Genomic DNA, 27,675 nt, shown 5'->3' on the forward strand with positions numbered 1-27,675 from the left:
ACACTTGTTTAACAGGCCCTGGAGTGAAGTAAGGTTGAAAAGTTTACAATTGGTGTGTGCAGTCGTATGTGTAAGTCAGGTCTACTGCACGTGTAATGCATGTCCCTGTTTTCTTTTGTGCGTGCTTGCTGCGGGATACTGTTGGCACCAACACAGATGTTCTAAGGTCTGCAGCGCACAGCTGTCGCATAGCGCAGAAACACAGCTGGTAACAGCTGCCTTATGATGAATACATTTTGTGCATCGTACAATAGTTAAACATTGTTATATATCACAATTCGCCAATTAGTTGCTAAGGTTGATTGAGTTTGACGGTTTCCCCAACATAAAAAAAAAGTGGAGAGAAAACTAGTATCGCCCTTTCCATTAGCTTCATGCACTGCATGACGACAGTCTTAGCATCGACGCCAATGAACGGGGAGGGGAAGATTAGAGGAAACATGCAGATGATCTTTACAAGCACAATGGCGTTTTTGTTAGTTCGATATTTCCCCGATGAACTAAAGAATCTTCCGAGACAGCGCTATCCACGCTCAATAATAATAATAAGTTACTGTCTGGTGTTCTTGGCCCAGTGCCGACATCAAAACCGATTTAGGTAACTGCGTGTGCATGTGGTAGAATATGTGTGGGTGTGTGTGTGAGGGAAGCGCTCTCGCTCTCGCATGCATGATGATCTACTCCCATTCGCTATTTTCCGCGTTGAAATAACGATTGAAATTATTTGGTAGTATCTAATCCAAAGCTGTTGTGAAACTCTTCTGTATCAACTATCAAGCAGACTGAAGCGATCAGCTTTATAAGCATTGAATGGACTGAAATCAGATTGTGTGCTATGTCGCACACGCACACACACATTCAAACAGGCTGACAGTCATTAGTATCCATACACGCATTACTACAACAGTATTATGGAGACTTGCAGCTGTAACAAAAACAACATAATAAAGTGCCTTGGTTTACTTTTTTCTTCAGAATGATACGTAATTTCATATTGCATCCAGGATTATTTCATAAAAGCACTAAACATTGATATTTCTGCTGAGTGTTATACCATTTGAGCACTATATTTACAAGAATTGGGCATTCAATTTACCCCAAACCCTGTTTTGTTATTTTAAGATGGGGACTACGGTTACAGTTTTCTTTTGTTATTCTTGAGTAGACTAACTAATGTGTCTAGGGGTTAGACACTTTCTCATTTCTCTCTTTACGTGGAAGTCTTTTCCCCAGTTGAACACTTAATGCTCTTTGTTTCCTGTGTCAGGATGGTTTTCAGGAACAAAAGAGCTCTTTGCCATCCAACTGTGCAGTTGCATGAGGGACTGGACTTCCTCCCCATAAACCATTTTGATCTGAAACAGCATGCCATTAATTTTACTTCCCGAATACGTTTTTTGCTCACATCAATCATTCTGCAAGGTAGATAGAGATCAATAAAAATGAACATATACCCCATTAAAATTCAATTTCAATGTTGTAAAAGTGGGAATTATCTTGTGAAAACACTGATAAAAATGTAGCTTTAATAGGTATCTAATAATGTTTTTATTATTTAATTGCAAAGTAAAAATCATTTAAAAATTATTATGCTATTTCAAACTGTAAAATTTTATCTGTGAGCTACTTGAAGTAGCCTGTCTATGCTACAGATTCTCCCAAAAATTATTAATTTTTTTCTTCAACACAGATCTGTACATTATACTTGAGCAAAAGTTCTTTTTCAAACCACAAATTATCTGCACATTTCCATGCATCATGAATTAACTCAAGCTCACTCATTGCAATGCTAAAGCAATACAGGCAGTGGGTGTGTAAGGTGGCTCCAGCAGATGGCCTGTACCAGGGTACACAACTACATTTATCTTGTGTTGTTTGTCCTCAGGGTAGCAGTCCTTGAGATCTAGTAACCACTGACTCTGCGAGTGTGAATCATCATCACCACACAGACACAGGATGTGGGCCTCGCTCTTCCACACCTATTTGGTATAAGTCACAATCCATGTGTGATACAGGTAAATACCTCACAAGATATATGCTGATGTAACTTCTCTTATACACACACATATATATCGACAAAACATTTTGTTATGAATGCAAAGACATTTCAAGTAGCAAGGTTGTTCACAATGGAAGATCCAAGTACTTATCAATTACAGCTCAAAGAGCAGCCTTCTGTGTTTAACAAAAAAAGATCGAGTCTAAAATAAAGGCATGAGAACCAAGTATACAGAATCAAACATAAAAGAGAACTACATGGACTGTGGCATTCGGCACCATGGATTTGTAGATCATGACAGAATACCTCAAGATTGATTTACTTACTGGTATGAAATTGTCTCTTGTGTATTCAAGTGGACCTCTGAAGACATAGTCCATTTCATCACATTTAATGAGGCTTGGGCTATTTCAAGTAGGTAAAAAGAAAGAAAATAGAAGTTAAAAAATCTATAGAATACAGAAATGTTAAGAAACTATCTCTTTTTCCTCTTTTCCATGTAAAACAGCTGCGAGGTTAACAAATGATAGCATATCAGCCAGATGATGATTAAGCCTATGATCTTTTAAGAAGATATAGTCAAATACAAATACAAAATATCTGCATTTAACCTTTTCAGCAAATTGTTTTGTTTGCTAACATCAAAACATCACATTACATGAAACAGCAACGCTGTTTAATAATAAATGTTCACATTTTAGCTCTCCTTTTGTAATCATTTATGCTAGCAATAATAGCCTATCTCAAACGTATTAAACACTGTATGCATTCAAACTAGTACCTGAACTCTGTATATACAACCTGTGAGCCCATCCTGGATACCATAAGCTAAATAGACTCTATAGTTGTTCTATGCCCTTGATAAAGCCAAGGTTATTGTCTTGCCAACCTTTTTGAGCGTTACAGGTTCAACATAAACTTCAGACATAACGTCAACTGCCCCCATAGCACAAAGGTACATTTTTGTCTATTAAAGACAGATTTGCTTTTAAATTAGAGAAATCTTTTATACATAGTTGTGTTCTGTTACTTTTAAGTCAATCATGTGATTATCTGCCTAGTATCTGCAGCTGATTCTACCTGTTCTTCATCCTATATTTTCCTCTTACAGTGACTGAGCATCACTTATATTATTACCTTCCTTAGTTTGCTGCCAAATATTACTTATAAAGGAGATTTAATTTTTTTAAGCACATAATCTTGTACATAGCTGCTTTTACAAGAAACTGTTTTGCTAAGATGTAAATTCAAACGGTCAAGTGCAAATGCATGTATGTATGCATGTACATGTGCCTGAACACAAACACATTTTTTGAAATCTTTTTTCTTACACACACTTACAATTTTCTTTTCAGAAATAATTTCCCTTGATGCCATAAATCAAACATGGCTAGGGGAGGTCCATTAATATTCACAACTGCTTTTACCTGAAACAAATTTACTCAAATTTACTGTTCTTACCATAACAAATCGTTGACTTAAAAAATTATAAATAATGAAATAAGGTTATTTAGAATTGACTGACAGTAACCGGTCCTCTCCAAAACAAGTTTCATCTCTTTTGAAGAATCCACTGTGTGCATGGTCAATCTATATTTACCTGCTATTATCTTTATTTATGCCATTTCAACAAATTGGTGAAGATTGAGATGGAAGCTACATATCAGAGTGACAATAACAATGATACATCAACAAAGTGAAAGCTATATTATCAGCGTACTGCCACCTACAAATAAATACAGCAATTTTGGAGTTTGACGCTTTCTGAGAAAGTTTTATTTATGTACATTTCTAAAATAATAACAAAATAAAGACCTCCAGCAATCCAGTTCTGTGTGAGCAGATTACATATATGTGTATGTCAAAAAACACTGTAACACATCCTACCTGTGGACACAGGCATGCCATACACAGTGCAAGTATGCCACCGTAGGAAAGTGCAATCACACCAATGCCACCAGGAATTACTGCTGGGTGAGAGCTCAACCATCTGGCAGCTTTCAATAGCAAGATTGAATTATAATCTTTGGTGCAGCTACTAAACACCACCAAAAATTCTCCTATTGCCAGTGTTGAAACTAATATTAAATACTTCATTTCAGGAACATTCAAAGAAAATTCATGAACTCAGTACTATTTAAATTTTTCTCTGAATTCAGTACCTAATAATAATACTGGCGCTTTTCCAAAACTGCTCAGAGTGAATTAGAGCTGAAAAACTATAAACAGGTCAACTGTAAATCAACTAAATACACACTAACATTCACACACACATAGAGTCCTGCAACAGACACACCCATAGCATAAATACAGTCACACTTTGTGTCAGCGAATAGTCAGGGCATGGAATGGTGGAGTCAGTGACTTTGAAAATGAGGTAAGTTTAGACTTGAAGATGATCAAAGAATCAGTGACAAAGGCTGACAGATAATTTATTCCAAGTTGATGGGGCTTGATAGGAAAAATACTTTTGTTCATTCCTCTTTTTCTTAGTGAGCATGAAAAAATTGTGGTGTCAGAAGATGAACAGAATCTTTTCACAACAACAAAACACAACACTTTCGTGGGTTCTGGAACGTTTTACTCCAAAGCCAGTCGATGGTGCAATGGCGAAACTCGACACAACACACTCGCGCGCTTGGTCCCCTCACGTTCTGCCCACTGGCCTCTTCACCCGACCTTCACGCTCCACTCCCCCCAAACACACCCGCGCACCTACACCCTGTCGCTAGTCCACCCCCTCCCGCTCTCCTTCGGTCACGGGGTCGTCACCCGGTCAGTGATTACCCCCCATCGCCAGCTTGTACCTTCCCTGTGTGCGTGCCATCTTCCATCCTACTTGCATATGCGATGTCCCATACTACCATACAATCATGAGGGAGTATAAGATAAGACTGCAGAATAAGTCAGAGTAGGTGGTTTTAAATTAATGTAACCAACACGTCAGTCCCTGATGGCTACGTATGGATGGGCTAGTCGTACAAGAAAACAACAAAGATGGAAATTGCCGCATATCTGTAGATTTTATTCAGAGTTTTATTCGGCGGCTGGCCAGCCGTCTCTCCACTTATTTCAAAACAAACAAAAACAACAAACCCTCTCCACTGTAAAACTTCACTGCTGATCCCCTCTACCGCCAAAAGTTCCAGAACCATCCATGCACCCGCTTTCCCAGCTCACGTGGCGCCACTGGACACACCCACCTCCGCCCTGTCTGGTCATTGTTTTCCCAATGGCTCGGCAACTTCGCTACTTCGGGTGTAACAATAGACCCAGTATAGCCGCGGGTGGGATAAGTCATTAAAGCTCTGCATCCAAATTATATGAAAGTTATTATGACATTTGTATGGAAGCTCAACTCCCAGTCTTCGGTGCAGATAGAAATATCGTTCCATCAACACAATTGACTGATGTCAGTCATGTCAGACTTTCCTGTGTTGCACGAAAAGTTTGCTGTGATAACTCGACATTAAATTTTTCTGCAGGATGGTAATCAGAGTTTGAAGTGGACACTTCTGATGTGTACATCTAAAATCTTAGTAGTGGCAAGATGGCGCAGATGTGACAATAGAAATACACTGGCCCAGGAAAAGACGAAAAATGGCGCAGACACAGAAATCCACATATGAACATAACAAATATCATATGTAGTGATGAACACTAGACACAAAACTTAACGCAGATCAACAAATATGAAAGTGAGAGTGAGGGAGAGCAGTCACCCTCGAGGCAGTCACGTGTACTCTCCTTCAGTGCTACTGGTACCTGAAAGTATTCCAGTCGAATGTCAGTGATGTCTTCTGGAAGATCCTGATACTTGAAATAAGCTAAGGCCAGTGTTGCAAAGCCTCTTGTTGCCAACAACCCAGCTCGCGCATCACGAAGGCCACCTGCTCCTCCATACATGTCAATCACACCCGGAAATGGACCATTACCTAGAAAGAATAAGAATAATAGTAAGTACTTACAACATGCAGCATCACGACCACGAGAGATCGCACTCTCTGCGCAGATCACTAATGATAAATGAAAGATAACAGCCAGTTGACACTGAGGTACGTACAGGCACACTGAACAACATAAAGATGAGGTGCATGAGTAGATGAAGGTATGAAGGGATGTAGAAACTATAAACAGTGTAAGATGGAGTCGTTAAATGATGGTTAGCATAACAGACAGTATTGCCAGGAAGTAAAGACTAAAAATTCAGGGACAGTAGTTTGTGAACAGCTAGGTATGTTATCAGTGTTTAATGTAGCCTTGTAGTCCGAGTGACGAATGTGATGTGGAAGAGAGCAGCACAGAGGGAGGACGTCGATCCGTTGTCCTATGTGACTGTCTTTGTGGGAGGGAGGAATGAATGTTGGAGTGTAATTATGGTAGTGTACGACAGATGGCACGCACACAGGGAAGGAACAGGCTGGCGGTGTGTGTGTGGGGGTAATCACTGGCCGGGTGACAACCCCGTGACCGAGGGAGAGCGGGAAGGGGGTCGACTAGTGACAGGATGCGCGGATGTGTTTGCGGGGAGTGGAGGGTGAAGAGGCGAGGGGCAGAATGTAAGGAGACAGCGCAGAGGTGAGAGCACATTTCCATATAGAGCGCGAGAGTGCTGTGCCGTCTCACGCTACATCGGCAGTGCCTGTGATCTCCACCCCGGTAGTAACTGGAGACAACTGGCCGTTGGCAGTCCGCACCACGTGTTCTCCTACCTTCCCTCGCACGGACGATACCATTCGATGCTATCCGGACAGTAGACATCGGGTGGAGACGCCAGTGGTCAGAACGTGAGAGGACAGCGCAGATATGAGAGCACGTGTCATCGAGAGCGCGAGTGTGTGGGGTGGAGGTTTCGCCATAGCCAGAACCCTCGACTGGAGTAAGTCGGACTGTGGCGAGTCACCGATGCTTGGTTTCTGCGAGCGCGCAATGAGATTTCATTGCCAACTCAAGTTGTGGCAAATAGACATACACAGCACCTACGGATTTCCAAATGTATTTGGATTTTTTGACGGGGCCCTAATTCGAATTCAGGCTCCAACTGAGCAAGAACAGGAATTTGTCGCTCGCAAGGGATACCATGCCATCAATGTCCAAGTAAGAACCATACCTTTTATTGTATATCTATTTCATGTCAGTCCCTTTATGGAATACTTTGCCACGTCCACCACCCGTTCCACCTCGTGCGTGTTTGTATAGTTACACCCCCCTTCCGACATAATCTTAAATGTAACAGAAATCTATGGCTGTATTAGATGGTAGCATTGTGAGTTATGGCTGCTGGACCAGTTTTCATTAAATGCAAATTTCTAGGGTTTTTTTCCCTTTTTGTTTTTAACTAAGGCCACTTGGATTTCCATTATGCAGTGACTGCGATAAAAGGGGTTATGCATATGTCCACTATAGTGTGATATGCATGAAATTGTGTAGCAGTATGGGCAGCTAATAATTGTAGGATGTGTAATGCTATAAGCAAGAGAAGGTGTTATAAAATTATACTAGTACAGCAAAAATGCATTGTCAGTACAATTAAGGTATCTACAAATGTTACTTCATAAAAAAAAAAATCTGCATATAATTCTCAGGGCCTGTAGCATCAATTTATAGCAGAAACAGTCATGGTCACCTTGTGCTGAATGCTGATTGCAGGTGTTCTGTGATGCAGACCTTATATTTATGAACTGCATTGCCAAATGGCCAGGAAGTGTACATGACCCCTGCATCCTGCGTGAAAAGTGACATTTTTGAGTGATTTGAAAATAACGCCAGAAGACCTTTAAATGGCATAGTCTTGGGGGACATCGGGTACATGCAGAGGGATTGGCTGTTCAATCCTCATCCCAATCCTGTGACACAAGGAAAGGAATTATACCTACTGCCACTGTGGAGAGAGCCATTGATGTGTGAAACGATGCTGGCACTGTCTTTGACTACATCCAGCAAAAGCCTGTAAGGTAATCACAGCATGTGTGATGTTACACAACCGTGGATGTGCCATGTGATTCTGAAAGTGAGTCAGACTCTGATTCCTCAGAAAACTAATCAGATTCAGAAGAGGAGGAGTAGAGACCTGCTGCCAGGAGGATAACTGAGAGGGACGAGTTGCTGCTGGCAAAGAGGCTCGCCAGCTACTTATTAATAATTTCTTCTTAAGGTTTGACAGAACTAGAGTAAAATACTGGAGTAGTGCCTGTGTAGCGAGACAGTTTTTCCACCCAAGAAACTTTTTCCAAGTGAGGTATGCGTCTTGTTGTAAGGACAGAACCGAACTCTCAGCGAGAGCCAATGGTCTGAGGATACTACAAAATGAAATTTAACAGTTGAGAAACACATGAAACTTATAGGTTCAAATTATTACAGCTTACAAAGAGATGTGGATAGCGGACTATTTTCTTTTGATATCACTGCGCGAGTGGGTGTTTGATCGTCTGCTAAAGAGTAACTACAAGTCAAATTTAAATAAAAATAACATGGAAAAGCTAAACACATACAACTAAAAATTTATTTTTGGTTATGATAAAAAAATACCAAGAGAATGTTTGCTAAATCATTAAGCAACACTAGAAAACCCAGCTTCTGCATTCCTCGCTTGGAAAAAGTTTCTTGGGTGGAAAAACTGTCTCGCTACACCTGTTGTTACTAATTTCACCTGGAAGCCATTCCTCCACTCATCATTGTCCTTAATGGGAATGAGTGGTTGTTCATCTAGCCTTTTTTTTCTTTTTTGCTCCCTGACTGTGATGGACCTAATGTGGGTCCTGCGCGCAATGGCTAACTTTTCATTCATGCATTTGTAACCGGACTGACCGATGTAGCGAGACAGTTTTTCCACCCAAGAAACTTTTTCCAAGTGAGGTATGCGTCTTGTTGTAAGGACAGAACCGAACTCTCAGCGAGAGCCAATGGTCTGAGGATACTACAAAATGAAATTTAACAGTTGAGAAACACATGAAACTTTTAGGTTCAAATTATTACAGCTTACAAAGAGATGTGGATAGCGGACTATTTTCTTTTGATATCACTGCGCGAGTGGGTGTTTGATCGTCTGCTAAAGAGTAACTACAAGTAACTACAAGTCAAATTTAAATAAAAATGACATGAAAAAGCTAAACACATACAACTAAAAAATTATTTTTGGTTATGATAAAAAAATACCAAGAGAATGTTTGCTAAATCATTCAGCAACACTAGAAAACCCAGCTTCTGCATTCCTCGCTTGGAAAAAGTTTCTTGGGTGGAAAAACTGTCTCGCTACACCGACACCTCTCGCTAACACCTTATCTTAGCGCCAAATCAGTCCGTTCCTCTTTGTCGTTCCAGGGGAGAGGACGGAAGTTCCTAAGGAGAATTTTCCACTCAATGAAAATTCTGGCTCTCGTAGTCGGGTGCGTCGTCTAGTTTTTACCTGCCTCGCGTTGTGTTCTTTTTTACCTATCCATAACACGCACCCGAACTTCAGCCGACCTTGGAGTCCAACAAAAGACCTGCTTTACTTTCTAACTACACGTAAAGTGTCTTTTCAATCGTTGTTCCGTCAGTTCCGCCAGACCTTCTCGTGTGTTCTTTTCTCTGCTGCTGTGGTCACATCTACATGCATGGACAGTTCACAAACCTCACTCGCGTTCACACGGCAGAGACATGCGTACGACACACTAGCACTCGCTGACACTAACACGCTCACACGAGTACTTACAGTTCAAAGACATAAATTTATTTACAAGATGTACAAAACAACTACCGAACAAAACAACTACCTACCTATCTAACCAAAACCTAACACCTAACTCCGTGGGGTGGGTCGCTGAGTGATGCGAGCCGTTATCACCAGCGGACCACAGCGCCTTGCAGTACTAAGGTACTTCTCGTTAACTCAGACTCAAAACATTCTTTTTTTTTCCATGTTTGTTTATTCAAACATTAAAAACAAGGGTAAACAAAATATTAACAAGAATGTACAAGTGTAAAAAACAAGAGTTCCTTTCACTTATTCGAAATCTGGGTTACGAAAAGTCATTGTTCATTCGTTGCTTTCATATATTCTTTATTCGAGGTGCGTGGGGTGTGGAGAGGAGGATTCCCTCCTCTCGCGCTGTTGCTGCTGTCGTTCACATCAGGTCGCTCCGAGGTGCGTGGTGTTCTAGTAATGGGTGTGGAAGGTACTCACTGCGAGGTTGGAGGTTGTAGCATCAGTCATCGAAGGCAGGGGTCGTTGTTGGCGTCTAGGCCAAATAGAGTTATTGTCCACAGGTGCGTTGGCGGCATTATCCAAAGTGAGGAACACACAGGTGCGCAGGTCTTCCTGTGAAATCTCCATCGTTGTTTTCGTGCTGAAAGAGGGGCACTTTCGGCACAGGTAACACATGTTATTGCCACATAGTGTCGTCATCGTCGATCAAAGAGGCGTCGTCGTCCGGGCGGTGGCGCGTCTCCTTGCTGCGTTTGCTGGGTTCTGTGTCTGTCGTTACGTTGTCGATGTAAGTCCTTTTAGGCACAGAGCCCCTCGGGAGCTGCGTTGATGGCGCTTCTTGGGGGCGTGCGGTGGGGCTCTCCTGGCTATAGCTTGTCTTGCTTGGGGTCAAGGGTGGAGGGGGTGGCCTGCTTGGCCGGCGGGATCGGAGGTCTGGCGTAGACTCCCACGGCTGGTCCACTGGGCTCTGCGTCCTCGGGGCAGGCTTTGCCTTGACCCTGCCGAGGACCGTGAGTGTCGGCGCTGTGCTTGGCTCATTGTCGTCTCGCCCGGGAGTGGTTTTGCTGTGGCCAGTGGGTCCGGTCGCTGGTCTGTATTGTTTTCTGACGTCGGGGCAGTCTCGCCTGGTGTGTCCCGGCCGTCCGCAAACCAGACAGGTTGACGCTCTGCCTTTAACTGTCACTAATATTTTGAGAGTAAGTTCTGGTACAGTGATTATGGTGGGGATCTTCCCCATGTTCTTTCTCTGTATCTCAAGCTTCAGGTATCTTGTACCTTTGTCGCTGCCGTCTTCGTCTCGTTCTGTCTGAATTTCCTTCACTCTCCCTATTTGTTCGAAGCTCCTAGTGATGAAAGTGTTCTGGATATATGGTGGGACCCAATGGATCCTTATCTCCACCACTGCACGGTCCGCGTGTTCTACATGTGCCGTGACGCCTTGTGGAAGTGTCATGGGGCTGGCTTCAAGGACTGTCGGTACGAACTCTGGTCTTGTAAAAGTGACATTGACTAGGCGAGGGTTTTCACCCTTCCACAAGCCGACTATCTCGGCCTTTGGTACTCCGGACGCTATCAAGACGGCGACGATGGCTGACCTAAACAGTGCTCCCGCTACACATTCATCTGGCATGCGCCCACACACCTAATTACAACACATTCAATACACATCTTGATAACAATTAAAGGGATACAAGTAAACAAAGGAGTACACATGATTATATATAAAGATTAGTTTACATGGCGTTGACCTAATCTTAAAACTTATCTCTCAATAGTAATTCCCTTGTTCGCTGTTTACAAGTGGGGTTCACAAATTCCTGCTCACCAAAGTTCACAATTTACAGTTCAGTCCCATGTAGACTTGTCGCGTAACGCGGTCGGGCGCCGCAGGACTCGCTCTCTCACAGACGCACTCACAATCGCACAAAATATCCAGCGCCCGCCGCGAGCAACAAAGCCCATCACTCCTCAGTGAACATAAAACACGTACACGAAAATACACTACAAGACTAAAGTTTATTGGCGGCCGCAGAATGCAACCACCAACCCAACAGAATATATATAAAACAAAAAAAAAAAACACAAGAAAAATACCCCCCCCCCTGTGGGGAGTCCCCCCACTAGCGCACACAACTGAGCGTTTGGCCACGCCCTCTACTGATGGTGTCCGCGTGGTCCGACGCGACACAAACTTCCCCCACAGCGCACCCACTAGTCCCCCCTCCCGGGGTCACGCCGTCGTCTATTGTCAAGCACACGGTCCTCAACAGTCCGCTGATACCTCGGCGCAGGTCTGTTCGCACACAGGTACACGTAGTTGGCTGGCCGACGGCAGTCCGTTAGTCCTCCGTCCGTGTGTTTGCTGCTTCACCCCACTAGGTTGAGTGAGTGGGTGTTTGAGCCTGCAGACAGTGGTGTGCATGAACAACGTACTCTACGGCCATGCATTAAAAAATCACAAGGCTGGCCTCTCTAGCGTCCTTTGTACCTTAAAACAACAACAGCGTCGTCCGCTATGACAGACACGAAACTTTACCTACACAAAGGGAATACCCTAACAAAGTCTCAGATGCTAGAGCATCATAACTACCCAAATAAAGATCCCCAGAAGGCTCGAGATGGGGAGGGACGCACCAACACAGGGAAGCACACAGCAAGCCCTGGGTACATCAACGTCTCCTCGCACAGACGCTCTTCTCTCACACTGCCGGTCCGAACCCGGGCTCTCAACACAAAAACTCTGGCCCTGCTCTGGGGAGAGGACAACTTCCATCCTCCCCTCGCTAATAGGGTTTTCGCCCTCCTGTCCCGTCAGGACCTGCAACAAAAGACCCCATCAGGTAAGCGCTTGACTTATGGTGTCTCCCGATGCGGATCCATTACCTGCCTCAGCATAGAGAAAGGCGACCGCGCCTCCCCCTCGGGCAACCCCCTCTGGGTCCCCATACCTCGACTATCCACCCGCAGCAAGCAACACGCGACACTTTAACGTCTTCTATAATCTATAAGACGGCCGCTCACCAGCTCGCCACTCGGAGAAGTGAGGTTTCCACCTCTGTACCAGACATGTTTTTTTCTTTGTCCAAGCTGTTACTAAACGGGGGGGGGGGGGGGGGGCTGTTGGTCTCCCCGTCCGACACCTGTTATTCGCTGAACTATTTATGAATGCGGCGTTCGAGTTTCACCGCCGTCGACTGGCCACCCGGTGAATGGGACAGCGATACCGCCATGCCCGATGTGGCGCCAGTTTGATTAGTGGCGGTTGGTTTTCTCCACCCTACGGGCTACGGCCCTACTCAAAACTTTATGACTAAACACACTAAGTACACTAAACATACTAAAAGTAGAAAATACATTTTCTACACTGACTTGTTTTCAACACAATTTACTTTTCTTTTTCCGCGCTTGCTTTGTTTAGTCCCAGATCCCCACTGCGAGTGCCCAGCTACTGGTTGTGGAGATGCGGATAAATTGGCATCAAGTGAGCCATCCCATCTCCCATCACTGTCGCGTGACCTCCCCCGACGTCCCCGGATGCACGCTCGCAACCGCTCAAAGCAGGTGGTAACGAACGGCCGGACACGGTGCGCGACCAATCGAACCGCAGCTGAGCGGAGACCACACAGAGATGACAATTCACGTTACATTACAAACTAATTTATTACATACATAAAATAACACTAAAAATAAAACAAGCATCAACGTCTCTAACACTCACAGAAAGAAGAGGGATATATTAAAATAATCAACACAAAGAGTAAAACAATAAAGTGAAACAATTGCCATGTGAACGTAAATAAAACACCCTTCTAACAAACAAGATTTTTTGGACTTTATAAATCAAGTTAAAGCCCACGACGCGTTGGAGCACGCCCAAAACGAACGTCCCGACAGTAAGGTGGCGGTGGAGGCCATCATGTCCACCTCCCTCAGGGCCGCCGAGAGCCAGCCCGGGCCCCGGGACAGACGACCTCTCCTGGGCTGGTGTGCACAAGCGAACTTAAACATGAACTTAAGCTTAAGTTGGCTGACTCAACTTTAAGTACAGTAATTCGGTGTGCACAAGACAACTCAAGTCCGCTAAGTACAAAATTTCTTACTCAACTTTAAGACTGCCCTTCCCAGGTATAAACCCTTACTTAGCTGAGTCGGGCGACTTAAAGGCCGAAGTTTTCCCTCCTGAGTGAAGTGAGTGGTATCGCCCGTGCGAGGGAAGGTAGGAGTACACGCGGTGCGGACTGCTAGCGGCCAGTCGTCTCCAATTACTACCCGTACAAAAGGCGGGTGGACATCACAGGCACCGCCGAGTAGCCTGGCAATAAAAACTTCTTCCTCACCCGACCATTGTACTTGCCGCAGGGTCTGATCGCTGAGGCGAAACGACTTCTATGTGAACCTACTGTCACAGGGCTCTAACCGAGCAATGCAATGTCTTTTCTGAGCTGAAGTACTTGTGTTGGCGGTCAGAGCTGAAGTGAAAAAGTTTCCAACTGAACACACTGTCAGGGTTCGGACTGAATGTATTCTCCACCAACAAACAAACTAGAATATACAAAGGAGGAGAAGAATGAACAGCTCAAATGACACGAAAATAAAAACAACTGAATTTTCAAACAAAATCAGTGGCTGGAGGCACTGTGATACAGATTGATACATAACAAAGCAAATCACCAGATAACAATGGAAGCACAAAATTTAACACCTATTACTGATATAATTGATATCCACAGATAACAAACGTAAAGTGAACAAGATAAAAATCAGCTATAAAATACGAGTGGGTCTTGCAGTTTTAGACTGGAATGAACATGTCTATATAAGACAATACATGTGTCCGTGTGGAGTTGTACGTGGTTAGAATAATTTTCAGTTTGAAAGTGCAAATATCGATGGTAAATTATTATCTCATTTATCAATGATGGTGGATTTTGTTATTTAAATTATATTATTCATTTCCAAATCTTCATCAGAACTACTGTCTGTTTCAATTAATGTGTTTTCCTCATGTTCGGAATCAAATTTGTATTGTTCAGTGATACATCTCCAGATATCCTCTACTAAATTATAAGTTTTCTTTTTTAAAGTGCGTTGTCCAAGCTGTCTCCGATTGTGTTGTACACTTGCTTTGTTATAATTTGAAGTAGAGTCTCTATCAACATGTTCATTCCAGTCTAAAACAGCGAGACCCATGCGCATGTCATAGTGCATCGGGCTTTTTATATGAACACGCTTAGGCAGATACATCAGACATATATTATTAAAACTTTCAACATAAAATGTGTCCCTAGACAGCACGTAGTCCTCAGGATGTTTATACAGGACATGGCCGTGTAGAAAGTCGCTCAGCAGCTTGACAGCAGCAGGATCAGTCAGCACTATTAGAGATGGTATATAGAGCGATTGCCTGCAAGGTGAGGCTTGGTTACACTTGTCATGGATGTTTTGGAAATGTGTAATACATCCATCCAACAAGTGCCTTAGTCTCACAGGGTCGCCATCGCAATGATCTATACACCAGTACACATGATCTCTGACCGCTGCTGTCTTGTCACTAGCTGAGGATGCCACGTCTTGCCGATGTTGACTTTACTACCTTGCGCCAGTTTTTTCATCCCAGCTTTGATACTCTTAGCGACGTGCCACCTCTCGTTGATGTTTCTAACACCTTTAAATGTTTCACTAACTTATTTATTGTCACGTTACGATCGTGAACGTGTTCTTGAATTCTAACGCTGACTCATTCATACTTGCATACATCCTCTCACATCCCACTGCCTCGTTGCCGCTGGGTGCACACGTCGTCCTCTTTGGTGATATGCTGGAGGTTTACAACCTTGTGAGTCGACAGTCCTAAAGTAACATGATCAGTGTGATACGAATTTTTCCGGCATGCGTGCCTTGCATCTGTCATCACACTGATCCCGTCGGCCACAGGAGACTGTTCTGCTGCAAGTGCAGCTGCGACGGACTGGCGCTTCAAGACGTCAACGACTGCAGAAAACCGTGGTAGCCGTTTTCTCAAAAATGTATCGTTCACATGTCCCAAATTGGCAAAATTAGAAATTTTTTTATATTGAATGGGGATGATCCCCGACGTAATGTACGCAAGGTACATTCTTTCGTTAGCAAAATAACTGTCACCTAGTGGGGACGACGAGCTCCAGATGACAGTATGTCTGTTGGCACAGCCCAAAGTGACGATCAGCACATGCCCATCCATTGTTGAATTATTCTGTCTGCGTCGTGCTAGTTTGAGTACACTTTTTTTTATTTCATTCACAATGAGTTTCTCTGTGATACTGCGGGATTTAGATGAAGAAAAGGAGAGGGCAATTCGTCAGCTGTTTAAAATAAATGGCTGGTCCTATAATGCTAAACGACTCCCACACCAAACTTCGAGAAAACGTGAGTCATTCCAAATCTGTATTCCACTGTATATATATATTCTACTTTATAGATAATGGACAGATATACATCTTTGCATGAGAGATAAAGCGTGCGGTGAGTGCGCGCACAAATGAAATTTCATGGATTTTACAATTATACACATGATTTTGTACACTTTTCTGTAGGAGGAAGATACCCAGTGAATAAGGATACGCGGGATGGCGATGTACTGGCCATTGAGGGTGGAGAAACTTTGCCCCCCGGACCACGTGCGGCACCTGAATGTCTATTATCTATACAAGATATTGGAAAATGCTAGACTTTGTTGGACTCTGGAAGGACCAGAGATACCTAGTTAGAAAAACCGCTTTGGCAGAAGGTGAATGGGTGCTGTGCCACAGGCGTGAAGTGATGCCCACTTGCATCGTTCAAAAAGTACGAACACTGTACCCAAACCCAGATGGAGTGCCGTATGTCGGTCACCAATGGGAATAAAAAAAAAAAAAAACTAAACGAGAGGAATAAAAACTAAGTTTAAAAATTCCATTGCCTTTTTGTTTGTGTTATTTGGGTTGTTTGCCTTTGTTAAACTGGTCCTAACCCTTTTGATTATACAAGTCTTCTCCGCGTCCAGTTCTCGGTTTTGTGGACTCAGGAAGACGCAAGCACCGATGACCTCCACAATGGTCGGGTTAGATAAGAAGAGAAAAGATCGTGGGGGCACTATGTTGCAGTCGTGAATTGTTGGCCATTTGTAAAAGTTCGAACATTGCACTCAAACCGAGGTGTACTTTAGGTCAGTCATCAGGAGGAATGAACTGAAAGTATTAAATATTATTATCCCCTCTTATGAGTAAAGAAAGATGTAAGGAAAGACAGTATGTTCAGATGAAAGCCGTTTCGCCTCACTTTGTCTGGTAGGACAACCCTAACCCTGACAGTATGTTCAGTTGCAAACCGTTTCACTCCACCTTTCTAACCGCCAACACCAGTACTCGGCTGAGAAAGACGGTTTATCGCTTGCGATCTCCACTTTGCCTCGGGGCCAGGGTAGCAATTAGGGAAGACTGACCGCTGGTACTGACCCCGTGTACTCCTACCTTCCCTCGCACGGGCGAAACCATTTGAAAACACGCCCATTTCAACTTCGGCCTTTAAGTTAGCACATTTCTGATTTCTTCGCGTGAAGAGTGACAAAAGATGGCAGCGAGACGAGTGTGTTTTAGAAGGATGATAAGGAGACATCTGAGGAGGGAACGTGTCTATCGTGACAGACACAATCCTTTTGACCTGTATGACGACGTTGAACTGTACGCTCGATTTCGCTTTTGGCGAGTCTGGAGCCTTACGGTCTGTGCATTGGTTGAGCTGCAATTCAACTCACGTGAACCTGTAAAAACAACAAAATGACCTTCACTGCTGTGATGTTCCATGAGATTTTCTGATAGAGGCTGCATAAATAGAAAAAAAACTTGCTAAATGCATTCATGTCATCCCACTGTTACCTTGTACACAGACACAAAGAAGCCTCAACTATAACAAAGCCTGCCTTCCTGTGACTGAAATATTTGAAATGCTAGTGGCTGTGTGTTACACATGCGAGGGGTAATAAAATCGTTACTTATTCACATACCGTACTGCTTGACCTATTTGGCAGTATGACTGTCCTTGCTGTTCTCGATTGACCTAAAAGGTCTTTTTGGTGTAGAAGCTGTAACAAAGGGTTTTTTTTCCCTTAAATTTAATGCACCTTTTGTTACATGGCATTGTTCTTTTCATAAAAATGAGACAAATTAATGAACACAAAAAATCCTTCATGTAATTTATAATGTTTGCAAATTTCATCATTTACTCCATACATAAAACTAACTTTCCAGACTCAGAAAGGCAAAAATATAAACAGCAAGGATGGGAAACATAGTTTCTGTGAATTCATACTATAAAGTGACCATTTGATGGAATTAAAAATGTTAAGTGGAACATTTGGCTTAAAAGTGGAGAAGTAGAATCTATGACTTGCAGAAGACAGACTTCATTTTGATGACATCATCATTTTGTTCATGTCCTTATTTATTTAAAAAATTCATTTGCAATTGTTTACTGACTTTTTGGAAGTGATGATCCAGCCACAGTATCATTTTCCTCAGGCATGTCAAAATTGATCGCATCAGCCAAAACTGGGGAAAAAAAATTGAATAGTAATGAAGACAGTCCAAAAATGCACTCACATACTACTGTCTTTTTTTCTGTATAGGAACCGCACACTTATGATGCTCTTTATTCTAATCTTTGCAATGATGCCGAGTAACTAAATGCTCTGATCCTATGCTTTTTATTTTTGGTAATAAAAGCTATTCATGTCACTGCTTGCCAAATAAACATGTTCTGAAAAAATTAACTTGCATACTGTTACAGTTCTCCTGAATTTCTTCTGTCATCTGTTGCATAATCATTGCTTGGTCCTCAGTGGCAATGGCAGAACCTGTGAACACGAACCATACAAATTCGTTGTTTACATATACTTCATAGTATGATTTGTGTTCTAAAATTATGAAGTGATTGCATTTGATGTAACTTTCCACATATGCCATTAAAACCATCTTGATTTACAGGATTTGTTGGTTTTTGTATGCGCCAGAGAGTGTGTGTGTGTGTGATAAAGGTAATCAACATGTTGTATTTACAACAAAGTTTTGGCTCCATTTTGATACGAAGGACTGTCTACCTTGGACGGTAACATTACAGAATTCTAAATCCAACAGATCAATTTAGACCAAAAAAGGACAAATGTCCTGCACAATATACAAATAATCACCTCAACACATGTTTTTGCTTAACAGAATTTTGATTGGCCAGAAAAGTTGAACATTAAACAAAACCTGGTTAAATTATGTCTCATTTTTTATGTATAGCACGCTATTAGTGTGTCTCTGTTTAAAGAAAAAAAAACTTACTATCTTCTTCGGAAACTGTGTCATTAAGTTGCGCAACCGCTGACTCGCCAGAACCTGCCCAGAAGTGCATATATAGATGTGAAAGTGAACTACAAATTCATTTACACATTAATGCAATGAAAGTGACTTTAGATTAATCTTGGGAACTGACGCCAGAGCTAAAAACTGTACAGCTACTGTCTGACTGCCATGCATCGATTAAAATGAACTTACCTTGCAAATTAATCCCAGTGATAACCATGTTATCTTTCCCAATAATGTTGAGGACAGAATCAGTCCACCATTCTTCTTTTTCTTTGGGACCTCCTCCTGTTGGTATCCTTTTAATACTCCCGGCATAAGCAATGGCCCTAGCTTTTAAATTAGACCATTTTTTTTTTTATTTGTGCCCAGTCCCTTCTTTGCTCTCCACGAGCATTAATGGCATGTGCTATGTCTTTCCATAGCTGATTTTTTTTTTTTTTTTTTTTTTTTTTGCGATCCACGTATTTGAAAGGGTCGCAAATAACCCTTCTTTATGTTCTTCCACCAAGCTGACGAGAAGCCGAATTTCGCAGTCCCTCCAGTTGGCCGTATGGTCTTTCTTTTTGGTAACTGTTTCCATTTTATAGGTAAATACTTCGATCTCAATAGATAGTATCGTTATCGTTGAAAAGACTGAGCGGAAGGAAACCATAAAAATCGCGCGAACTAAGCGATTGTTGATTGGCTGTTTATATATAAATAGCCAGTGACGCCAGAGAATCCCCCGGCAATTCCGAAAAAGACAAGAGGTCACTGTCTTGACCCATTTCTTAACTAAGCAAGCAGCTGAGTCCGCTTGTGCACACCGATGAGAATTCTCGCCAGCAGCGAACTCAGCTGAGTAAAGTTTGCGGTTAAGTCGGCCAACTTAAGTAAGAAATTTAAGTTTGCTTGTGCACGTGCATCAGCCCTGGCCCCTTGTACTTGTAATCGTAAATTATTTTCCCAGTATATAATGTATGTTTACAATTCGAATCTCAATATCTACACTTGAAACTCAACTTCTGCATGTGTAATGCTTGGGTGTTCTGTCCTTAGACCTTTCTTTAAAAGAAAAAGAAAAGGAAAAGAAGAAAAAAATCCACTGACCAAGGCCGGGCCCCCTTGACAGCCGCGGGCCCGGGTACACCAGACCCCCCTGTCCCCCCCTCTCGTCAGGCCTGACCTCCCTTTATGTCAGCCCCCTCGCCGACTTTCCTATCGGTTGTTGTACAGATGATGCTTTACCCGAATACATACAAAATAACAAAAACCTGCATACACTTCAAACAGACGAAAACCACGGACAGGCGTACCGTGACAATCTTTGTTTTTTTTAGAGCCCTCGCATTACACCGTGGCGCCAACGCACACTCGTTACAGATCCCCGCGCGAGAACTGCGGTGTCTATCAGACTACACCCTCCGTCCTGGAAAGTTTACAATCGCACGGGTTTTCGGTCGACACGTCGTTTGTTTTTCCGTATAGGGCCACCTTTGATTTTGAAGTTTATTTTGATCGCTCTAACCTTCCCCAGCCCCACAGCAACAACACGCAGTACACAGCACAACACGTTCCCTTGTCCGTGTCCGTAGCCAGTAACGTTCCGCATTTTGAATCGCCGGTTTGCTTCGTCAGCGACGGCGACTCTCAAAACTTGATCGATCGCATGGTCGATCATCTAGAAACAATTTCGGACCGCTCTTATCTTTTATTATGCGAGCGATTTAGTGTGAGCGGTCCGGTGGCGCAACGGTTAGCGCCTGTCATCAATACAGTGAAGGTTGGCTGCCCTGAGTTCTTTTCTCGTCTCGGGCACGCTGTTCTTTCTCTGCACGTGGCATATGTTTACAGGGCCGATAGTATTCAAATTCCCACTTCCGCCCTCAGAGCCCGATTCGACGACTACTTGCGTAAACTACCGGTGATAGGGTTTAACTCGGGAAAATATGACATCAACGTCATCAAACCCTACCTCGTTCGCCGGTTTGTCCTTTGCGAAAAAGAAACAGACGATGACGATGTTGACGAGACAAAAACCCTTTTAAGTTTGTGGTGAAGCGTCACAACGCATTTTTGTGCATTTGCACCCAAAACTTAAATTTGTAGACATCGTCAGTTTTCTCGTGCAGGGATTTAGTTACGCAAAGTACTTGGCTGCCTACAACGTCACAGAACAAAAAAGGTTTCTTCCCGTACGAATACGTCACCTCTCTCGACACACTACAAGAACAGCAGCTCCCTCCCCACGCTGCGTTTTATTCGACACTCAAACAGAGCAACATCACAGACGAGCAATACGCCTACTGTCAACAGGTCTGGGAGACTCGCAACATGACGTCGCTGCGAGATTTTCTGGTGTGGTACAACAACCTCGACTTTGTGCCTTTTCTGCAAGCGCTCGACAACCAGCTCACGTTCTACTCTCGGTGTAGACATGGTGACAGACGCCATCTCGGCTCCCGGCATCACACTGCGCTATCTCTTCAAAACTCTGTCTTCCGACGTCTACTTTTCTCTTTTTGATGACAAAACCAAAGACATCCACTCGCTGCATCGCGACATCACAGGCGGTCCCTCCATCATTTTTCACCGCCATCACGAAAAATCTCAGACATTTAACAGGGCTTCTGCTAAGGCTAAATTCTTTGGGGTCCCAGGGACCCCTTCTTCAGATTTTTAAGGGGTCCCTGCTCTTTGCCCAAATTTGAAGGGGACCCCATTGACGAAAATTGAAGGGGTCCTCCGAACTTTTAATGCGTACTGTACGCAATTTTTTGCGTAAGCAGAAGCCCTGTCATTTATACGCAACAACATCAGCAAACCCGTACAAAGCATAGAGGGTTTCGATGCCAACGCCTTGTATCTCTGGGCCTTATGCCAAAACATGCCGACAGAACACCCGATCATCTGTAAAAAAGAGAATAATTTCAAGGGGAAAAAAGAGACGTGTACGGACAAAAGAGTCGCGAGTGGTTAGAGTGGGTCATGTTTTGTAAAAACATTCACATTCGTCATAAATTTAATTCAAAAGAAAAACAGTTAGGGAAAAGGCGAATTCGCGTCGACGGGTGGCATTCGGAAACGCAGACCGTCTATAGTTTCACGGCTGTCTTTTTCACGGACACGAAAACTGCTCCCTCACGCGCGGTCGCGTCATCAACCCGTTTAACAAAAAGCCACTCGTCGAGTTGCGGGAAAAAACGCGCGAGATCACCGGCGTACTTACAAAACGTCGTCGGTGTTGCGGGTGCAGGAAATTGGGAGTTCGATTGGGAAAGACAAAAAAAAAAAAAAAAAAAGACCAACCCCCAAATCTCCACCGTTATCCGAAAACAACATTTTAGCCGCCGTAAAAGACGAAATGCTGTTTGGCCTGGTGCAGTGCGATCTTCACGTCCCTGAGGCGCTGCGCGAGCGGTTTAGCGAGATGACGCCCATCTTCAAAAACATTCACGTCACGCGCTCTGACATCGGTCGAAAGGAAAGATGCGAGCGTACTCGGAAAAAAATAAACTGTTGACCGGTTCCACAAAAACCCTCATCGGCAGCTATGTCGGCAACAAAGTTTTACTAGCGACCCCTATGTTGAAATGGTATCTTGAAAATGGTCTCAAAGTCACTGCCGTTTACCTGGTGATTGAATACCAACCCAAACCTTGCTTTAAGGCTTTTGGCGACATGGTCACCAGCGCGCGACGCCAAGGAGACAGCGATCCGTGCAAAAACATTTTAAGCGAAACGTTCAAACTGTTAGGAAACAGTGCTTACGGCAAGACGCTCACCAACATCGCCAGGCACTGCGACATTTACTACGTCGGTGACTCTGACTGTGAAAAACTGATAAACGACAGTCGCTTTCAAAAACTGACGGAACTGACGGAACTGACGGAAGACTTGTACGAGGTAGAGATGGCCAAAAAGAACATCAACTGCAAATTGGCTATTTCGTCTACCAGTATGCCAGACTGAGAATGCTTCAGTTTTACTACGACTGCGTGGACAAGTACGTAGACCGCAGCAACTTTCAGCTGTGCGAGATGGACACGGATTCGCTGTACATGGCTTTGGCTGCACCTCGCTTCGAGATGCCGTCCGTCCCGAGTTGCAACAACAGTTTTTTCAAGAATACACGCAATGGTTCCGGGACAAGCATGCGACCAACATCACCAAGACTTTGTGCACAGCAAAACAACCACAAACCCTGGGACCCCTCTGCCTGTCCTGCCTGTCTCCAACGCGCTCGCGACGACAAACGCACACCGGGCTTGTTTAAAACAGAGTACACAGGCGATGGCATCGTGGCTCTCTGCAGCAAAACTTACATTTGTTTCGGTGACACGCAAAAACTCAGCACCAAGGGGCTAAACAAACACCAACCACAGCCATTTCAAACACGTTTTACAGACACAGCAAGCCAGCGGTGGATGCAACAGCAGTTTCAAAACAGATGGTAAATCTATGTTTACCTATGAACAACACGCAACTCTTGTCCTATCTGTACATCGAGCGAAAGGTCCTTGACGATGGTGTGACTACCGTACCGTTGGATATTTGAGATTGCTGCTCCCGTTTAGACTGTGATATATTGAAAGCTGTGATAAAAGTTTTTCTTGTTCTTTATGCGTCAAAAACATTTTTGCCAGTCAAACAAAAGTCCAGCCTCCTCGTGGCGACTGGTGGACAAAGTTTAATAAAGTTTATACTTTTCTAAGCTTTGACGAAATGGGCTCTTTCAATACATTTTCCCCAAACACAAAAACAAGGGTGGGGTGGGGGGTCTCAGCAACAATCACTCGGGGTATGACAAGATGAAGGGGTATGACAAAATGGCCGCCCCGGATATGACATCACCAAGATGGCCGCCTCCATAGTGACTTCTGGCAAGATGGCGGATGTGACGTCACGGCTCCCCCAATGAGGGGTGAAAACAACATAACAATAACAACAGACTTTATTAATCCCAACGGGCAATTTAAACATGCCCACACTACTCATGTGACCTACAGATTAAGATTAATGGTCCTAAACACATAAATCCACACAGGGAGAACGACCCGCCGTCACACATGCTAACCTAACATGGTACATGTCTTTCACTCGAAAATTCTGAACGTGGCTTTACAGATTCTGTCACTCACACTTCCAACTATGGGCCCTGTCGTGAACTCCGGGGAATGAGCACGCGAAGGTGGTGAGAGGTTGCGATTCCCGCTGCCCCGGGCTGTTCACACTCTCGACACCTCTACCAACTCGCGCCGACATAAACGTGTACGCGCACACTTACACTAAATTGCTAATTACACTTTAATTTAATCAGAGCCCCCAGCGCACCTCCCCAATAAACAACACAAGGCAATTCAATGTATTAAGAAAGTTATTAATAATCGAGAGTTATCAACAATTTACAAGATGATGCAATCACAAAATATGGCCGTTATCTAGGGTGTCCCGTTATTTGTCTCTCCCTAGTCTAGGTAACGTGAGCCACTAATCAGCTTAACTAATACACACAACACACGCACTCGTGTACCAGACACTCGCCACTTATCTTTCCACACAAAGTCTCTTGTCACGTGCGGGGCCCCTCCGATGCTGACGTCCGAGAATCCGTTGATGATGCTCCGTCGATCGTAGCTGACTCCCTCTGGCACCACGTGTCTGTCTCGTCCCTAGGCCGGTCTGCTGTCTCGACGTCGTGACGTAAGCGGTCCCCGGTCACAGACCTATTCATTCCAGGGTAGATTAACGGAGGTGAGACTTCTTTGGCCTTTTGTCCACCCGACGGTCCAGTGCCGCCAAAGGCCGACTACTCCGTCTCGACATACCTCACCGCTAACACATTCCCCCAGTTACCCGTTTCACCTTCTGATAGTCTGCTTACCAGCGCGTCCGCCTGTTTCGTGGAGCGAACAGAAGTGAGACCCCAACACTATAGTCCTATACTAGTTATCACATGACAGTTTGTATCTGAGGCATTGCGGCCCACATACAGGTGTTGAAGTCGCAAGTCCCAGGGGAAGCATAATAAAACCCTGGCATGTAACAGGGACCTGGAACTACATAGGCTTCCACGCTCTTAATTTCTGTTCGTTCCCGTCGTCGATTGACATCGGTTCCGCGCAGTACTTTTTGTTTGGGGGTTAGACTGATTTAACTCTGTGGTCAGTGCTACCCTGTTACAAAACTGTAAATTTTGCTGCAGATGTTTAAAACAGAAATTATCAGATTGATTAACACCCATATTCTTCAACAAAAGCTGGATAAAGGTTTCGTTCCATACACCATGCAATTTCCATTATCAAATAGGTGATTAAAGAAGGAGACCAGAAAAGGGGAGATAGTACTTAAGGAATGTTTAAAAAGTTCCCCAATCAACCCGTCTGGTCCTGCTTCTCTATTGTACTGCAGACAGCTAGCAAGAAGAGAGTTGCAGTTGTCTAGTTTAGACAGAACAAATGAGAATTTTGGTGGTTGAAATGGACAGAGTATGGCAAAATGTATGTGAACAAATGCAATTGGTCTTTGTCATGTGTTTGTTATGGGAATTTTTGTATTTACCTATGTGTATTTGACTTATTTTTAAACAATTTTGTGCCTTCTGTCAAGCAACGAAATAAACTGTACTTTCTTAATATCATTTTTGTTATCATTTACAACAGATAAAAATCTAATTATTAATATTTATTCATTACATGTATCTTTTCTTTCATCCCAATTACATTACTTCATTCACTTCAGTGTTCAAGTTTGCAAAATGTCTGATAATATTTTCATGGCAAGCTGTTGTCAGAAAAGATTAGGTACACACCTGGTGGCAATAACAGAGCGCCTCTAATATTTCCCTCCTTGATTTCAATCCTCTTTACGTCTGGTGCTTTGCATAGACGTGTGATGGTACAAGTACACAAAGGTGTGATTGTCTTCATGGCAATGCTGGATTCATCCACCGTAATGTGGCCAGAGAACAGAGCCAGGTTTATGAGAATGGGTACTTGAACGTTTGGAACAGCCATGCAAACATCCTTTGGATGACCAGGCAAAGAACCCATACTCCAAAACAGACCCATGGAATCCACACCTAAATAATGGCAATGAATATTACAGATGTGTAACAAGAAGTTTTTAATTGTAAAAACTATGGATAATTACATTTATTACTCTTATAGAAATATAAAAACAATAGGGAATGTCTAAGAGAAAGAACAACTGCAAACAAACAAACAAAAAAAAAAAAGAACTAATATCACAGACGACTTTTTGGTGAAAATGTACAAGACCTGTATAAGTTCCACTCAGTGAAGGATGTCTGTCCAAATCTATCTCTCCATTGGAGTCAGCATAGTATCGCCCATATGACACAAAGAGTATATCTTTGCCACGCCATTTGAAATGCATCCAAGCTTGCAGTGTAGCCATGCCATGGCTAGGAAGACCATGGATCCTGATGCTAACTTTCTGGTCAAAGATGGAAACACTGGGGCTTACACTTAATGTGCATAAATTGTGACTGGAAGAGCCATTGACACATTGTTGTGCTGGATAGGAACTCAAGATCTTCCCAATATTGAGAAGACGGCAGCTAGCTGAAACGAAAGATAAAGAAAAAAGAGCAATGCATGGCACAGAGAAACCTATACAGATTGTTAGTAGATTTAAAAGGTTTACTTATCATTTTAACGTGGGAATCAGGATTTGTCCACCAAAACATGACAAGCAGGACAAATATACCAGAAAGGACCTCTGCAAAGTGTAACCTATAAGGTCAGCTTTTGACTATTGCCGTTGTTTTGAGTGAGATGAGGGACCTGTGGAGGGGAGAGGGGGTGGGTCTTACCATAACTTAGTTATATGCATGGACCTTCAGCTATAGAATTCATCATCCATAAATGTTGATACTAAGATAATCTGTATCCAAAACTTGTCATCTAGCACGCAGTTTCAAAGTTTGCATTAAAGAAGAGAAACACCACTAGCAAATACCACCTCTACAAAGGCACAAGCTTCACTAATCCTGTTTTACTGTTTGCTGTCCGTTTGCTCTTCCTGCTAAGACTCTATTCATAATTATTAGTAGTACTCTATCATACTCTTGTCAGTACACTGTCATTACTTTTGTTTGTACTCTATAATAACTCTTGTCCATAATGTATTACTACTCTTGTCACTACTCTGCTTGTGCCATGGTTATTAGTATATTTATTAGTAGCACTCTACCATTACTCTTGTGCAAGTAATCTTTTTCTAATTTGCTTATACTAGGACTGTAACTGTTTTATTTATACAAGGACTCTACAAATGCTTTGTTTATATGAAAACTATAATATTCTGTTTATTATACTAACTATTGATATTTTATTTAGACTGGGACTTCACACAAATGAAAAATGAAGAGAGCCAAACTCACTTGTGTTCATTATCTTTTCTCGTCTTTCTTGATTCAGCTTCAAAATCTGACCATTGCAATCTTTAGTAGATAAAACGTTGGAACGTATGACAAGCATCCCTTTATATATGTGTATCTGCTGATATCCATTATCATACACAGTACACACACAAGACAAGCGTGAGATATGCACACCCAGCTTGGTGAGAGTAGAACCAATTGTATGACGACAATGTCTGTTAGACATGTATTAAGGCCA

General features: G+C 43.1%; 3 protein-coding genes across 6 annotated transcripts; 1 reads left to right on the forward strand and 2 right to left on the reverse strand.

The window, feature by feature from the left end:
• Positions 1-945: 945 nt before the first annotated feature.
• LOC112570596 (acyl-coenzyme A thioesterase 6-like) lies at positions 946-27,675 on the reverse strand. The gene is made up of 9 exons (XM_025249116.1): positions 27,438-27,675; positions 26,311-26,616; positions 25,842-26,111; positions 5,765-5,934; positions 3,887-3,996; positions 3,341-3,426; positions 2,326-2,404; positions 1,779-1,979; positions 946-1,355 (listed from the first exon to the last, which is right to left on the reverse strand). The coding sequence occupies exons 1-5, from the start codon at positions 27,661-27,663 to the stop codon at positions 3,982-3,984; spliced, it is 987 nt and encodes a 328-aa protein (XP_025104901.1). The 5' UTR covers positions 27,664-27,675; the 3' UTR covers positions 946-1,355; positions 1,779-1,979; positions 2,326-2,404; positions 3,341-3,426; positions 3,887-3,981.
• LOC112570597 (putative nuclease HARBI1) lies at positions 5,941-8,401 on the forward strand. The gene is made up of 2 exons (XM_025249117.1): positions 5,941-7,096; positions 7,649-8,401. The coding sequence occupies exons 1-2, from the start codon at positions 6,806-6,808 to the stop codon at positions 7,736-7,738; spliced, it is 381 nt and encodes a 126-aa protein (XP_025104902.1). The 5' UTR covers positions 5,941-6,805; the 3' UTR covers positions 7,739-8,401.
• Positions 17,228-20,008, reverse strand: LOC112570598. 4 transcript variants are annotated; one of them, XM_025249121.1, is made up of 6 exons: positions 19,241-20,008; positions 19,028-19,081; positions 18,481-18,555; positions 18,179-18,231; positions 17,707-17,784; positions 17,228-17,463 (listed from the first exon to the last, which is right to left on the reverse strand). In XM_025249121.1, exons 1-6 carry the CDS (start codon positions 19,266-19,268, stop codon positions 17,449-17,451), a joined length of 303 nt encoding a protein of 100 aa, XP_025104906.1. In that variant the 5' UTR covers positions 19,269-20,008; the 3' UTR covers positions 17,228-17,448. The 4 variants fall into 4 exon arrangements, with proteins under 4 accessions (XP_025104906.1, XP_025104907.1, XP_025104904.1 ...); XM_025249122.1 differs by having other exon boundaries at positions 18,179-18,250; positions 19,241-19,995; XM_025249119.1 differs by lacking the exons at positions 19,028-19,081; positions 19,241-20,008 and having other exon boundaries at positions 18,481-19,006.

This window comes from Pomacea canaliculata, linkage group LG8, assembly GCF_003073045.1.
Source record: "Pomacea canaliculata isolate SZHN2017 linkage group LG8, ASM307304v1, whole genome shotgun sequence".
NCBI lineage: Eukaryota > Metazoa > Mollusca > Gastropoda > Architaenioglossa > Ampullariidae > Pomacea > Pomacea canaliculata.